We start from the raw sequence: 15,715 nt of genomic DNA, 5'->3' as shown, positions 1-15,715 counted from the left end.
ACGCACACGCGCACACGCACACACCTGCACCTGCCTACCATATTGTAAAAAAAATAAGATAAAAAACACAGTGAGTGCAGATCTCCATCACCCAGGAGCCTCAAGGTCTCTGTAGCTGTGTAGCAGCGGGAGGAAAAATGCTCCCAAATGAAAGTGTTGATTAAAATGTGACATGCTGTGTCTTTACTCGCGGCAACACAGTGACATCCTCCATCTTCATAGACGCCTGAACCCCCTTCATTCTGCCTGCAACGATGGACACACGTCCGCCTGCTATTTAAAGCTCCGCTGAAAAATTACCTTTTATACTGTGAAGTCGGTCATGAGTGCTTTTGTAGAGCTCTAAGAAATGAGTGTGAAAGTATTTTATTTTAGCATAGGTACGATCTTGATGGTGGTGTAATAAAAACATAGAGCTTTCAAGTTACAAGGTGCGTTTCTCAGATTTTATTAAACATTAAATAGAGAAAAAGTAACATAAAGAGTCAAAAGTGGGCAGCACTTTCTGGAAAGAACAAAAAGCAACTTAAAGGGGCCCTATACAGTAATGCTAATTTTCAGGTTCTTATATGTATTGTGTTCCTCTACTGTCACATTTACATGCTTTAATGTTCAAAAAGCTCTTTATCTTTCTCGTACTGCCTGTGCTGCAGCACTTCTTTTCACCCTCTGTCTGAAACCAGAGCCCAGTCTGCTCTGATTGGTTAGCTGGCTGGCTCTGTTGTGATTGGTCAACCGCTTAGAGATGTCCCGCCCCTTAACCTATCACTTACAAGCACTAGCTCATAGAAGCGTGAGTGTTAAATGGTGATTTCACTAAGTTATGGAAGAAAACCAAGATGTCCAATGGAGATGTTTATAACACACTACAGGAAAGGGAAAACCCCAAAAAGCATAAAAGGGCCCCTTTTTAAAGACAGATCTTAGAATGTATTAAGAGGTTAAATTGCAAAGATATCTAACTGAATTCCTTTGTGTTTTAGGTGGTGATGTGTGTCGCTCAGCTCTATTGGCATTTGGCCCCTACGCAGGAAGTCAACATTGTCACCAAGTCACTGGTTCGACTGCTAAGAAGCCACAGGTAATCCAGAATAAAATGTTCCCTTTACCTAAATTAGCTAAAAATAAATGACTTCCTGTGACACAGTGTATCCATGTTGTTTAATGTCTGATTATTTCCCTTTCTTTTGTGCAGAGAGGTGCAGTACATTGTGCTTCAGAATATAGCCACCATGTCCATTCAGAGGAAGGTGAGTCTGCTTGAGGACTTCAGAACAATATTACTGTCTTGATTGATTGGTGCAGTCTGCCTAATAGCACGAATTATCTCCAAACAGGGGATGTTTGAGCCCTACATGAAGAGTTTCTATGTCAGATCCACGGATGCAACACACATCAAAACACTGAAGGTCTACCAGTTTATCTTTTGCATTACGGCATACTGTTACACAATATGGGCTCAAATGAGGGCCAATAAGATATTGAGATTGGGGAAATGATGTTCAGAAATGATTTCACACTCTGTGGTTGTTTATTACCCATTATAATGCTATCCAAATATCTGCTGGAGACATTCAAGTTTGTAATGTGTAGAAAATATTGGTTGTGGACAAAATGCGCTTGCAAATCAAAGTGGAGGTTACATCAAGATAATTGCTCTCATGAACAGAGCAGATATTTCAAATGCATGCACACATTTAAAAGTTTGAATTTAAGCAGAACCGAAAACTTTTTCTGCTTTGAAAATAACACATGATCTCATGTTCAAATGTTTTCTACATGTTTATAAACTTTAATACTTTTTTGCAGTTGTTTTAAGAGTTAATAATGCACGATATGCTGCACGTCCAAAGCCTTTTGAAATGGTTTCTGAGGAACATTTCACTAATTAAAAATCATACTTCTACATTCCTCTCCTTTGTAGTTGGAGATCCTGACCAACCTGGCCAATGAAGCCAACATCTCCACCATTCTGAGGGAATTTCAGGTGTGTGTCTTCTTTCTAAATTCCTCCCAGTAATTGACATTAAAAGACCAGTGTTACTATTTGGGGTTCTACACTTCCTGCTGTCTCCTCCTCACTTCGTCTTTCTCTTGCCTTTCTTCAGACCTATGTGAAGAGCCAGGACAAAGCGTTTGCCGCGGCCACCATCCAGGCCATCGGCAGGTGTGCCACCAACATCACCGACGTGACAGACACGTGTCTCAGCGGTCTGGTGCTGCTGCTTTCCAACAGAGACGGTACAATACTTTCAGTAATGATTACAGATAACAAGTGTTTACCTTCCTCTGTATATTAAGGTTCTCTGACTGTCTGCTATTGTGATAACTCGTTTGATTTGTCTTTGCAGAGACTGTGGTGGCTGAGAGTGTGGTGGTGATCAAGAAGTTGCTTCAGACTCAGCCCACCCAGCACAGCGAGATCATCAAACACATGGCCAAGCTCTTCGACAACATCACTGTATGATTCATCATTGTATTACTCTTACCCTACTTGAAAGTTTAGAACGTTTCCAAAAATGGCATTGTGACACCATAATGTTTTGACTCTAATTGCTCCTTCTTTTTGATTCTGACTTGCAGGTCTCCATGGCTCGTGCCAGCATCCTGTGGCTGATGGGAGAGTACTGTGACAGGGTGCCAAAAATTGCACCCGATGTCCTTCGTAAGATGGCAAAGACTTTCACAGCAGAGGAGGACATTGTCAAGCTGCAGACGGTCAACCTAGCAGCCAAACTCTACCTGACCAACTCCAAGCAGGTACATTTCATACTGAGTGTGTGTGATGACCTGCACATGGAGGAATAATGAAGCTAACTAACGCTTATATCTGAAATTAGCATCTGAATGATTGTAGTAGAGATAAATCAAATCCCTGTTATCTAACTGTGCGCTTATGATTTGTCCTTTTAAGTTTTTTTTTTCACAAGACACAGCAGTGTAATATTACACTTCTGGAAGTAAATGCTCAGTTTAAATATACAGCAGTGAATGAGACAGCTTTAACGTAATGGAGCATCTCCTCGCACAGCTTGGTGTCTATAGGCCCATTCAGGGAAATGGGGGTGATTTTGGCCTCTGAGCCGGGTTTATGAGCCCAGACGCTGCCTCCTCAAACCATCATTACACCTCTTGCTCCTAGTAATGTGTCGGGGAGAATAGAGAAGGAGAGAGGGAGAGACAAAGACAATTCAGGAAAGGGTTCAGGTTGTAATGTGGGCTTCATGGTGGCAGTCATTTTATACATACATTTATAATACATGTCAAACGCTCTGTCTTACTGTTTTTGGGCCAGAGGAAGGGTACTTTATTCATCCAGAATGTGGTAATGAGACCACCTTTTCAAACTGGTGGGATATAAGGTATTTGCCTACTGTTTATCCTAGTTTGATCCATTTCTGGGAATAGGACAATTGTAAATCATTCACTTTTTGATGATTAGATTGATACCAATCATTATGTTCCTTGAGTACAGAGCTGGAGCCAGAAGACAGTTATATTAGCTTAGAATAAAGACTGGGAACAGATTGAAACAGACTGACTCTATCCAAAGACCAACACTTTACAAGCTCTAAAACAAGAACATCTTAAATCTAGTTTGTTTAATCAAAACAAAGACAGTTAAGTAGAAATTACTTGATGTGGTTTTAAGGGGAATGTGCTCCAGCTATTGTACTTCTTTGCAATAAGCGAGCTGGGGCATTGGCTTCCTGAAACTTCAAGAATGTCGTCATGATGTTTTCTTGGCCAGCAAACAAATAAGTGTCTTTCTTAAGCCAGATCATAAACCACCAATCTTTTCCCACATATGCTTGCCTTTTACTCCCGTCTGCTGTCTTACATGTTACCCAACTTGTCTCCTCCAATCTCTTCACTTTCAACCCCCTTACACATCATCTCTGACCCCAGACTAAGCTGCTGACCCAGTACATCCTGAACCTCGGCAAATATGACCAGAGCTACGATATCAGAGACCGAACACGCTTCATAAGACAGCTGATTGTGCCCAACGAGAAGAGCGGCGCCCTCAACAAGTATGCCCGACGAATCCTACTGGCCCCCAAACCAGCCCCTGTCCTCGAGTCTTCCTTCAAAGGTACTGAACACACATTAAATCCTCTAAATAGGTAGAGGTTTTAAGATAGAATACCATTCCTCTCACGTTTGGTTATTCATCTAAAGCCAATCACTGAATCCATATTAACTGGACCTCTATTTCACATCTAGTGACTCTATTTCCTGTAGTATGCAAAGTGGATTTAGACAGTAGTTTTATTATTCTGGTGTGTCTTTCCCTCTGAAGGGCAGTTAGGTCAGACCCCTTTACCTTGGACTAATGAGATGGGTAAATTATTGAGCTAATGCTAACCTTTTTCAGACACTGGGAGGAAAAAGAAATCTCCTCATTTAGCTGTCTCTTCTCTCTCTCTCTCTCTTCTCTCTCTCTCTCTTCTCTCTCTCTCTCTTCTCTCTCTCTCTCTCTTTTCTCTACTGAAGGGACAGAAACAGCCTTCAACACCATTAAAATTCAGAAGCAGTTTGCACCTACTGGATGTTTATGGAAAGCGTTAACCACCCCTGTCATTCTTAATATTCACAACTTTCTTTTCTTTTTTTTCTCTCTTTGGTTTGCAAAGCACAGTTTTTAGAACTAATCTCCCAAGACACTCATTATGCTACTGGAGAGAGAGAGAGAGAGAGAGAGAGAGAGAAGAGTGAATGTGTGTTTATGTGTGTACAAAAGCAGAGAGCTGATTTTTAAAGCATGATACCTATAACCTATTTCTTGTATTAAAGGTCTCTATATGGACACAGTGACATTAGGTGGCTTTTCTTTTATCCTCCATATGGCTATTTCTTGAAATGTGCTTTGTTTTTGGTCGTACCTTTTTAATGTTAGTCTCTATTTCACTAAAGTGACCTCCTTCTTGCTTTACACCACTCTCGTATTGTCAACCCAGTGCTTTTTGTGTCATTTTCCTGTACTTGCAGATCGAGAGCGTTTCCAGCTGGGCACTCTCTCCCACAGCCTCAACACTAAAGCTGCAGGATACCAGGAGCTCTCTGATTGGCCAGCTGTTGCTCCTGATCAGTCTGTGAGGAACGTGGAGGTCATTGAGCCAGTAAGAAAACCAACCTTAATGCCACTCTCCTTATCATAGTTTTACCTCCTTTGTGTTTAATTCTAACACACAGCTGTTTGTTTATCCTCTCTTAACTGTCAGCATCCCTGCAGAACGAAATCTTTCTCATTATGTCTGACAAACATTATTGAAGCGCTATGGTTTCATATTGTTTTGACGTTAAAGCAGTGGGTGTTAAAAGTGCAAAAATGTTTCCTTTTATATTACAAAAAACCGTTGTTTGTGATGCTGGGTTTGGATTGGCTTCCATACTGCTCACAGATGAGAACTTTTTTAACTTAACGGCTTTGTTTTTCAGTGAGGGATATTATTGACTGTGTTGTTTTTTTCTCCGAGCACCAGCTTTATTATTGTTATTTTGTAGCACCTAATGGGGATCCTAATAAAACAATTAACAACAACAAAAAACTAACACAACAAAGTTTATTTCTAGCTTTAAGTATAAGGTTGATTTAACAGAGAACAAATCTGGAAACTTGGGAAAAACGGATTGAAAACTGACTTAATCTGGCTAATTGACTAGTTCCATTGCATCCTATTAAAGCAAACAAGAGGTATAAGGCGTTTATATCCAACTCTTTACAGACTTCTAATGGCAACACACTTTATTTTGTTAGTAGTTGTTTGTCCCGTTAGTATTGTTTTTTTAATAATAATAATGACATTGCAGTATAACTAGTTATGTTTACATTAAACACCTATTAAATAAAACCCTCAGAATGATTACAATACTTTAAAATCTGGTTACACACTTATCCCTAAATTATAAATCTCAGATGCTGGAATTACTTTATCTCACATCCTTTCTATGTATCTGTTTAGGTGCAAGAGTGGGCACCATCAGTTGGGAAAACCAAGAAATCAGGAAAACCCAAATCTGCTGACAAGTTCTACTCGGACGATGAAGAGGAGAAGGAAGAGGAAGGATCTGAGAGCAGTAAAGACAGCAGCAGCAGCAGCAGCAGCAGCAGTGAAGGTTTGTTTTCTGTCTCTGTGTTTGAAAGCCCATGTTTTTGTCTCACAGATTTATTTTGACCAAAAGTGTTGTTGCTGCCTTTGTGAAATAGTGTATAGAAGTTATGATCATTAAGATTTGATGACACGTTTTGTCACTTGTGGATAAGTCAAGTGCAGTTAAATACTACAGGTCCAAGAATTCAAAGCAGTAAACACACATTAGGCAGCTACAGCTAGAGCAACTGATGTGTCTGTTTACAGTGCAACCAAACAAGAAGTCAGTTAATGATGGCCAATCTTATCAATCTAAGGGGGGATTTAGTTAGAATTGGCAGTAAATGAATACAGCTCTGATCAAATATTAGGAGAATTAACAGTGATATCAATAAGCTAACATCACAACAGAATGCTGGATTACACGCATGCCTAATTTAATTCTAAATCCTGCGTAGGCCTGTGAACTAAAAACATGGGCAAGAATTTCGTACTCTGCCACTCCAAAAATATACAATATAAAAAGGTAAATTCAGATTGTTAATTAGTTGATTCTACTGATAAAATGCCGACTATAGAAGTTATCCAAACAGTGTTTGATTTCATGAAAATATAGGACGTAAATTCACCAGTCTTTGATATACTGTTTATACTAACGTTCTGTATATCTGTGTGTCTGTACAGAGTCCGGCAGTGAGAGTGAGGAGGAAAGCAGTGAAGAGTCAGAGAAGACCTCCAGTGATTCTGGAAAGAGTTCCAGTGGATCTGAGAAAAGCTCCAGTGAATCTGAAACTGAACCAAAGAAGAAGAAAAAGACCAAGAAGGCACCACAAAAGAAGAGCAAGCCACCTGCTGCTTTCAGGTACGGTTAAACCCCTCCCATCTGTGTGAGGCTGGAAGCAGGATTTCTCTTCCCTGCAGTTTGTGTGTCCAGATGTTTCATATTTTTCTCTTTTTCCTCGTCCTCACATAGTTGATTAGACAGCTGTGTGTTTGTGAGAGGAATCAGAGGCGTCGTAAACAACAGATGAGATCAGAGCTTTGCTGAATAAATAAGCTCAAACCCACTTCTGTTAACGTCTTTCGCTATTTTATAATATATTAAAAACTCTTTGTAGATCTTATGCCCCAAATAAAAGGATACATTTTAAAATATATTCATCGTATACAACCACAATTAACAACAGTTTCACTAAAAAGTTGTAATTGTATGTCCTTTTTAACAAACAAGACTCGAGCAGGAGCAGATAACAATGTTGTAAGTAAAAAAAATAAAACGCTTATGTTCACCAAATGTATGTTTTTTTAAGAAAGGACAACGAATCTTACCATCTTTCTGAAAGGAGATTACAGTTTAGTCAATGAGCCATTACACACCTATTGTACTGTACATACACCTTCTCTGTAACACACACACACACACACACACACACACACACACACACACACACACACACACACACACACACACACACACACACACACACACACACACACACACACACACACACACACACACACACACACACACACACACACACACACACACACACACACACACACACACACGGATACACACACGGATACACACACACACGGATACACACACACCAGGCTGGCAGAGCTGCTAGATTATCGTTAGTGTGACTTCCATTAACAAGCTAATCAAGGAAAATTTTCCTCCAGTAGCGTAACCCACATTTACATGGCTAATGGATAATGACTTTTGATTGGTCATTTAGCAGCCTGGTGTTGCCAATGAATGAGATTTGAGTCATTACTACTGAATATGCTCACATACACACTCTTACACACGGGCACATTTAGTTTCTTATGCACTTCTACTTCATTTGCTCACGGACACACACAGTCACACACATTGTACCTGAATCTGCTGTGTGACAGGCCGCCGGCTGACCCTGTTCTCTCCATTAGAGAGTATAATTAGAGCAACTCACCCCAGTGCTCAAACACACACAAACACGCACACACACACATACACACAGTAATTAGAGCAGCTCACCCCAGTGCTTCCACAACAAACACAGCATAATGCCCTCATTATGGCCCAGTCATTTCAGGCAGGGCCTAATCAGGCCCACAGTGATTTATATCACTTTTTCCTGTTCGCAGCAAATGAAATCTGTAGGCCAAATTAATACTGGCTTTTCATCATCGCCCAAGTTAAAAAGCCAGTTACCGTCACAATTCCCCTCATTAATTTAATGGCTGAAAATCCCAGGCAGGCGGAGTAAACACTCATTATCGGGACAAATTGAAGAGGGACAGAGCAAGTGAAAGAGAGAGGAGGAAGATGGAAAAAATCTTTTTGAGTGAATGCAACATTGAATTAGCTTCACAAACAAAAACAAATTGATCGTTGTTGTTCTGACCGCGCCACGCTCAAGCTTTTAGTTCGGATGGAGAATAAATAAAATAAAAGTTTGTTTGCCTAATGGTTTCCAGACAATTTGTTCAAATTGTATCAATGGAACCTGTATGAGTTTTATGTAAATACTAAGTAGATGTGCAGTCCTTGAATTCGCATAAATTCATATTTTCTGTTCTTATGTGTGTTTCAGTGACTCAGATGAAAATGGAAATGGTCCTGTAGCTCAGGCCAGCAGCTCGTCAGCTGAAAGCTCCTCCGGATCAGAGACAGACTCCGAGGACTCAGACCCCCCCGCTACACCACAGAAGAAGAAGAAAGACGTTAAGTCCAAACCTAAGGTGACTTGATTCAGTTGTACCCGAGAAATTGATTTAATTTTGATATAAGATAAACAAATGGTTTTACAGGGGAGATCAGAAGAATCATTTTCTAATGGACAGCAATGTGCAGACTAGAGTGAGCCGCAAACATCCGGATGTCCCAAAAATATAAGAATAATATTTTTCTGAACTGCTTTGATATTTTTCTATTCTTCTGTATAAAAAAACCTGGTATATTCCCCATGTGGTGAAAACGTCAAATCACAATATATATTACAGGGTGCTAATTTTTCTCCTGTGCTATCAGGTTTATTTAGTCTCTACACCTAATTTATTTGTCCCCTTCCCATCTTTTTCTTACCTATAATACTCATTATTTCTCACCCGTCCCTTTCCTTTCCTGCACTATGAAATTCTCATTTCTTACAATTTGTCATTTGGACTCAGCCTATGAATTATGCATCTTTCTCCCCCTCTCTTTCTAAAAACCTCTCTCTTTCTGCCTCTCATTTACTAACAACATTTCCGTCCCCATTACTGCCACCAAGCGTCAATAAGAGACCATCTGATAAGATACGGCTTCTAACTTTATTGTTTGTTTGAATTCCTCACTCCCTCCACTGTTTTTTATTCTCCTTCCTGTCTGCTCAGCCTAGAGTATGCAGAGTGGAGTTTTCTTGGTTATTTTTGTGACGAGATTGGACCCCTGGTTGGTTAGGAGGGTGTGTAGAAAGGTTGATAAAAGTGCTTGTATGTTTGAATGCATTTGTATTGGCCCTGTTCTGTTGCCAGCTACATCCCTTGGTTTTAATCCTCACAAGTCAACACCTGACAAGCCGCTATAGTTTGTGACACGACACTGTGCACGACTGGTCATTAAAGATTTCTGATGTGTTTTATATAAGTGCAGAGGATCAGTTTTTAGAGTGAGCGAGAGACACAGCCAGAAGAGTTGAGCCACTCTGGCTGCTGAATAACACAACACATTTTCCGTACTTTTGTTTCTAGGTGTAATTTATTTCTGTAATTTCCTTGTTATATGTAACTCATCATCACGTTCCTGTGTTTTTCAGGCGGAAGTGAAGTCCAAGGTGGAAGTCTCCTTACTGGATCTAGTTGACTGTGAGTTTATCTTTACTCTACTGCTGTAAATCACGACATATTTGTTTGTAATCTAAGCTTCTTTTTTTATTATAAAGTTTTTATATACACAGAATCAAATGCCTGGGTCTTAAAATGTACTTATGGTCACAGACCCAGCTTTGCTGTTCAACTCAGCTTGTTTTTGTTTTATAGCCTGTTCTCACATTAAACCCTTTTTCACCAGACCAAACACAAATAGGTGGTTCTCTAGAAATGATGTGCTGAAATAGATGTATTTTCTGAGGCCACAATAATAACAACAGTACACTTTGGTATATAAATCTACTTTTTTATCAAAAACGTTTTACAGTAGTTGTAATGTCTTTGGATGTCTCTCTGTGACACTATCAAAAATAACCTTTGATACACATTAATGCAAGTTGTACTCTATTCATTGTTGGCTTTAACATGCCTACAATTTTCCTTTTAGTTTCTCCTGCTCCCACAAATGCACCAAAGTCTTCGGTCATCTCCTCCAGCCTGCTCTCGGACCTTGAGGGCCTTTCTCTCTCCAACATCTCCTCCACCATGCAGGTTAGTGGTGGTATACTTTGTGTGTGTGTCTGCATTAGAAAACACACAGGATGACACCCCCTCCATCACTGTGCGTTCAGAGTCATTTGTTCCTTTCTGTGTGACACTGATATAGCAGCGCAGCAGCGTATGAGATGCTGAAATGAGCCTCTCTCTCCCCTGTGCAACATTTCAGCTCCAGACGCCGACTATTGACCTTTTCTGCCTCCTAATATTTATAGCCAGTCAGCGCGGCACAACTGCTCTTCCTGTTTCCTGTATCTCTTATAGTCTGTCTTTCTCACCCTCGCCGTCTTTTGCTCGTCCACACCCTTGAACTCTATTTCTGCGTCTCATCTATAAGTCCACCCGCTGTATTTCTCTCCCCCTTATCTCTCTCCTCCTCTCTGTCACCTTCCATCTCTCTCTGTCAGATGTTGCGTCCCTTGTGTCTCGGCGTTGTGTATATCTGATGGTTGACCTTTCCTAGTGTGACGGCTCCTTTCTCTCCTCAGTGTGTGAGCGACTCTGCACGTCTGTTTATTTTGTATCTTGTCTTCCCCCCCCCCCTGGGAGGAATATGTCCAGACCATTCTTCCTGCTGTTTCTATTGTGTGTCTCACAGCCAGGTCTGTGCTAACTCTGCTGTTTGAAGATTTAACAACAGAACACTGATGGTGCTAATATGGTTTTAATAAGTTCTGTGACATTTGACTTGAATTTGATTTATTCAAGTTATTTGTTGTAAATAGATTACTCATGATGATGAAGGTGGGCTTCAAGACACGACAATTTGTGATTCATTCATGATTAAAGATTCATCTTTTTTACATTTCTTTGATCGATCATGTAATCAGTTATCAATTAAAATGTCTTCAAGAATCCCATCACAATTTCCTATGGCCATGATGGAGGCAATAAATATGAATATATATATAAAAAAACAAATAAACAATTACCCTGCTATCGATATTTTGACAATAGTGTAGTGTGTAGTATGTTTGTGAAAGCCTTTCCTTTTTTGTGTGTGATATTCATCAGTAATATAATAAGGTAGGTGAAGGCAAGTAATAGAAAAGCTTGAACAGTCTGGTAAGAAATTCTGAAATCTCATCACTTAACTGTAATGCCTTTAAAACCAGGAAAAGACACATTTGCCATACAATATCCCAAATCTAAAACCATATTTAGTCTTACTGTATATTATGACATGAATATAATATTATTTAACATCTGATTCCTTCTGACATAAATGTCAGTTTCAAACTAAGTTTGTACCACGTACACTTGCTTCTTTGCTTTTCTCAGTTACATGAGAAGATCAATACAACTCTCTCTACTACACGGTACATTTAAAGTTACAGCCAATTAAAACATTAAGACCTGAAGAATGTGGAATCAGGAAGCCTGTTTGATCGTAATAATATATTAAGACAAACTCCCCTGAAGTTAAAGAGTTTCAGGCAATCTTAATGTGATGAAACAGTTAATTTATTGTCTAATTAATTGTTAAATACACAATGGGAAACTTCAAGTCATCATGTAAAAGATGCTTTAAAGTGACTGATTTATCTAAGTCTGTGTTAACTAACATTTTTTAAACAAATGTCTTTTCACAAGCAGTCTGAACGGGCCTCTACACTGACTCCAGCTCCGTGCTCTATATTCTGTCCACCCGTCAGTCCTGCGCGCCTGTCAGTCAGTATGATTGACAGCTGCTCTCAGGCCAGCGTTTATGCAGTCTTGTTAGTCGCTCTCTCCTCCTCCTCAGGTGAAGGCCATGGAGTAATAGAGAATAGAAATGCAGATTAGAACAGGGAACTTTTTGCACATCAACATCTGATTTAGAGTCAATTCTATGCATAAATACATGATGGGCATCGGGATTCATAGACAAGGGTAAATAACCTCACCTTTATTCACACTCGCCCCTCCCCACGCATGCACACGATTACATATCAACACACACACACACACACACAGTAACACACACTCACACATATTGGCCCCAGTGTCATTTCTATTTCTCAGCAATCTGCCCACAGAGGCAGCGAGTCTGTCTCAGCTGAGCGCTCGGGCCCTTTTAGAGAATTACTGCATGGTTATCAAAGGCATTTAGATTAACCCTGGTCACTGTCTCTGACCCACCTCCTCTCCTGCCTCCTCCTCCTCTCCCCAGTTTCTGCATGCTACCGCTCTCTCTAATAACATTTTGACATTAGGATCTCTCACAAATGCCTCTTAAATCCCCCCCACCCCACCCCACCCGAAACCTCTTCCGACCGCTGTCCGTGTGTGCGGCGGGGCGGCTGAGGCTGATAACTTTTCATTCATAATTAGCAGGCAGCGAATGGGGCTGCGTTGGGGGGAAATTGAACTGTCAGCGGCGGGGCGCACGCCGTTTGACCCCATCACGCCCAGAGGGGGCCATCATAATTTGTTCATTTGGTGTCCATCAGGCGGGCGCCAGCTCACCCCCCTCTCCTCCCCCTCCTCCCCCCTCACCCCACTGACCTCCCCCGTAGTGGGCGCTCTGGGTTCACGTCTAATTATGAATCAGCAGAAGGACCCCAGGCGTCACGAATATAGCAGCCCCTGCCCTCCAACCCTCCCGCTGCCACTCAAACTGCGGAGATTGCCTCTTAAAGAGAAATAAATGCCCACACAGTTGCTGCAGGTGCCCGCGCAGTGACTGGACAGTTTGGGAAATGTTTGTGTTTGAAGGCAGCTGTAGCAGCATTTGTTTTCTTATTAGTTTGTTTTAGCAACTCTGTGAGGACTAGTTTTTGTGTGTGTGTGTCTGTGTTATGGTGAATTCCGGTCTTAACCCTTCATTTTAAAATATAAATATAAATGATACCATATCACTGCCAACATTGCTGTGGTATTATGCCGCTTATTTATTTGTGATGAAGGGAATATTCAGACCCTGTGCCAAAGCATAATGAACAGTACTATAGTATAAATACCCCTGTGCTGCATCAAAAGTTGTAGTTACTTTTAGATTCTAAAAATTAAGCAACACTAGGAATTACAACGATTTGACCAATCAACCAAACTAACTTCCACATAGGAAAATAGTTTTTTTATTATTATTTTATTATTAATTATTTTTTTAAGAACTCAAAATTGAACTTAAAGTATATAATGTAAGTATATTTTCCTTTCAAAAAAAAGAGTAGTATATAAATATGAAGTAGCAGAAAATGAGAATAAAAAAAAGTATACCCTTGTTTTCCCCAATTCTTTTGGCACTTACCGTATTTTTATCATACTTTCATCTGTCACAAGTGAACTAACAATATTAAAGAATCTCTTAACATCATGTATAAAACAATATTTGGGAAGTTTAATTATTTTCTAACATTTGAATTAAGAAACCATGATAATCCTTTTATTAATTAATAATGGAAATAGTCATTAGTGGGTTCCTTTTGTTCTATTAAATATAATGCTAAGACAAAGAAACTGTTAGCAACTAAATGAAGGACAATGCTGTTTCTGAATAACAATCCTCTATTATTGCTAATGTTCTTTAATGGAAAATTTCAAAATGAATCATTTTAAAATACCTAATTTACTGACAAATTGGCATAAATTAAGTAACCTCTGTCTATATGCGCCGGAGAAACTTCTTGTTACATTAAAGTAGTTTAAGATGGCTGTAGTAACATTTATTTAATCCAATTTGTAGTCAAGGTCCTTGTGACGCCCCCTCAATTAATTGTCATCTCCTGACTGAGGGGAACAATTAGGGCCTAAAGTCAAACATGTGTCCCTTACCTTAATCCTCACACCTCTTGTAGAGCATAATGAAATCCTGTCCCTTGTGCTGGAGACAGACGTGCTCTGAAAAACAGAAATGGATTATCAATATATGCCCATACATCTCTCACCACTTTCTTTTTAAATTGGCCCTCTTATGCACACGGCACAAGGCTACCACAGCTCCAGTTTAGCCCTTTTTTTGAATATGTCAGCTGGATTTTCAGGTCATTTGCGATAGAGGATGCTGTGAGCGTGGCGTCCGGGCTCTGAAGGTGACTGGTGTCTGTGTCATCCATCACGGGGGCTTCCTTTAAGTTGATGCATAATAGAGCCTCTCAATCAACTTCCTCGCTCATTGTCACCTCCCTCCTTCCTGTCCAGGGTGGAGAATAGGAGCCAAAGAAAGAAAGGGGGGGCCTGACAGAGAAGTCAAGGTTACATCCCCCTTCTTCTCTTATTTACACTTGAGGTGTTATGGGCTTACAGGACAACAATGGATGGAAGAGTGAAGGCGCTTGCTGGGGCGCTAGTGTCAGGCTTTAACTGTCCACTGTGTCAAATTGGTGATAATAAGCAGTTTGAAGCGCTGTCCTGTCTCTGTTCCTTGCTCGGTTGAGGCGACAGACAGGACCTTGAAGCCGGATGTGTGTGTCAGGGAGGTAAATCTCTGTTGTGATGGTGTGGCCAACATTATGGCCAGCTTTATCGACACCGACTGCTCTGACACATCCAAAAGTGGCCCAATAAATTTGCAGGGGCTGGCGGTGGCGTGACGGGCGCTTGTGAGGGCGCAGCGACGTTACGGCACGGCAACAAATGTTTGTTTGACCTCTTTCACTGGTCTGGTCACCGGAGACACTGCTGCTCCGTCAAGGGGACTGAGAGATGGTGGTGGGATCGGACAGTTTAATCTCTGTCTGATGTGATGCGGGCAGACTGTAGTGTGAAAATGTGTTTTACTGGTGCCAATATGATACCCAGGCCTATTCTCCCCTAACTTGACTTACATATTTGAAAACGGGTCACAAATGCATTTAGTTTCCAGTTTATAACATACACTGAGCTATGTCTTTGTTCTTTTAATAACACTTTTAAAACATATATTGCATTGTGACCTGGCCAAGAAGTTATCTGCGAGTATCGCTTATTACTGTACATACATAAAAAATACAAAAACATGCATAACAATACTTTCACTGTAGTAACCTGTTTTTTCAAAATCCGCACACACATGCATCACGTCAGTATTCAGATACTTCCCCTCCTCACAAAGCGGAGGTTCCTTTATGCTTTATGACTTATTTGTAGGTCAATTTCTAAGTAAAAAAAACATAAATGTAACATTTTAGACAACTTCACTCTGAAACCTGTTGGTTTTTGAGGTCTCACTGATGCATTACAAAGTAGCTGAGCGTTTTATGGCTTGTAAAGTGAACACATTGAATCTCATCTCCGCTGCTCTTGTTGTATGTCAAAGCGATTGT

General features: G+C 40.4%; 1 protein-coding gene across 2 annotated transcripts in view; it reads left to right on the top strand.

Moving 5' to 3' along the window:
• ap3b1a (adaptor related protein complex 3 subunit beta 1a) overlaps positions 1-15,715 on the top strand; it is a 47,627-nt gene that overhangs the window by 16,026 nt on the left and 15,886 nt on the right. For both annotated transcript variants that reach the window (XM_034123143.1, XM_034123142.1), the window contains exons 9-22: positions 984-1,081; positions 1,196-1,250; positions 1,338-1,409; positions 1,925-1,987; positions 2,109-2,241; positions 2,352-2,461; positions 2,584-2,760; positions 3,910-4,096; positions 4,993-5,123; positions 5,967-6,120; positions 6,780-6,957; positions 8,678-8,825; positions 9,881-9,929; positions 10,381-10,484. In XM_034123143.1, coding sequence (XP_033979034.1) covers positions 984-1,081; positions 1,196-1,250; positions 1,338-1,409; positions 1,925-1,987; positions 2,109-2,241; positions 2,352-2,461; positions 2,584-2,760; positions 3,910-4,096; positions 4,993-5,123; positions 5,967-6,120; positions 6,780-6,957; positions 8,678-8,825; positions 9,881-9,929; positions 10,381-10,484 — 1,659 coding nt within the window. The remainder of the gene's footprint in view (positions 1-983; positions 1,082-1,195; positions 1,251-1,337; positions 1,410-1,924; positions 1,988-2,108; positions 2,242-2,351; positions 2,462-2,583; positions 2,761-3,909; positions 4,097-4,992; positions 5,124-5,966; positions 6,121-6,779; positions 6,958-8,677; positions 8,826-9,880; positions 9,930-10,380; positions 10,485-15,715) is intronic.

Source organism: Trematomus bernacchii, unplaced genomic scaffold (genome assembly GCF_902827165.1).
Source record: "Trematomus bernacchii unplaced genomic scaffold, fTreBer1.1, whole genome shotgun sequence".
In the NCBI taxonomy this organism is placed as follows: Eukaryota; Metazoa; Chordata; class Actinopteri; order Perciformes; family Nototheniidae; genus Trematomus; species Trematomus bernacchii.
This window is presented reverse-complemented; position numbering and strand designations above follow the sequence as displayed.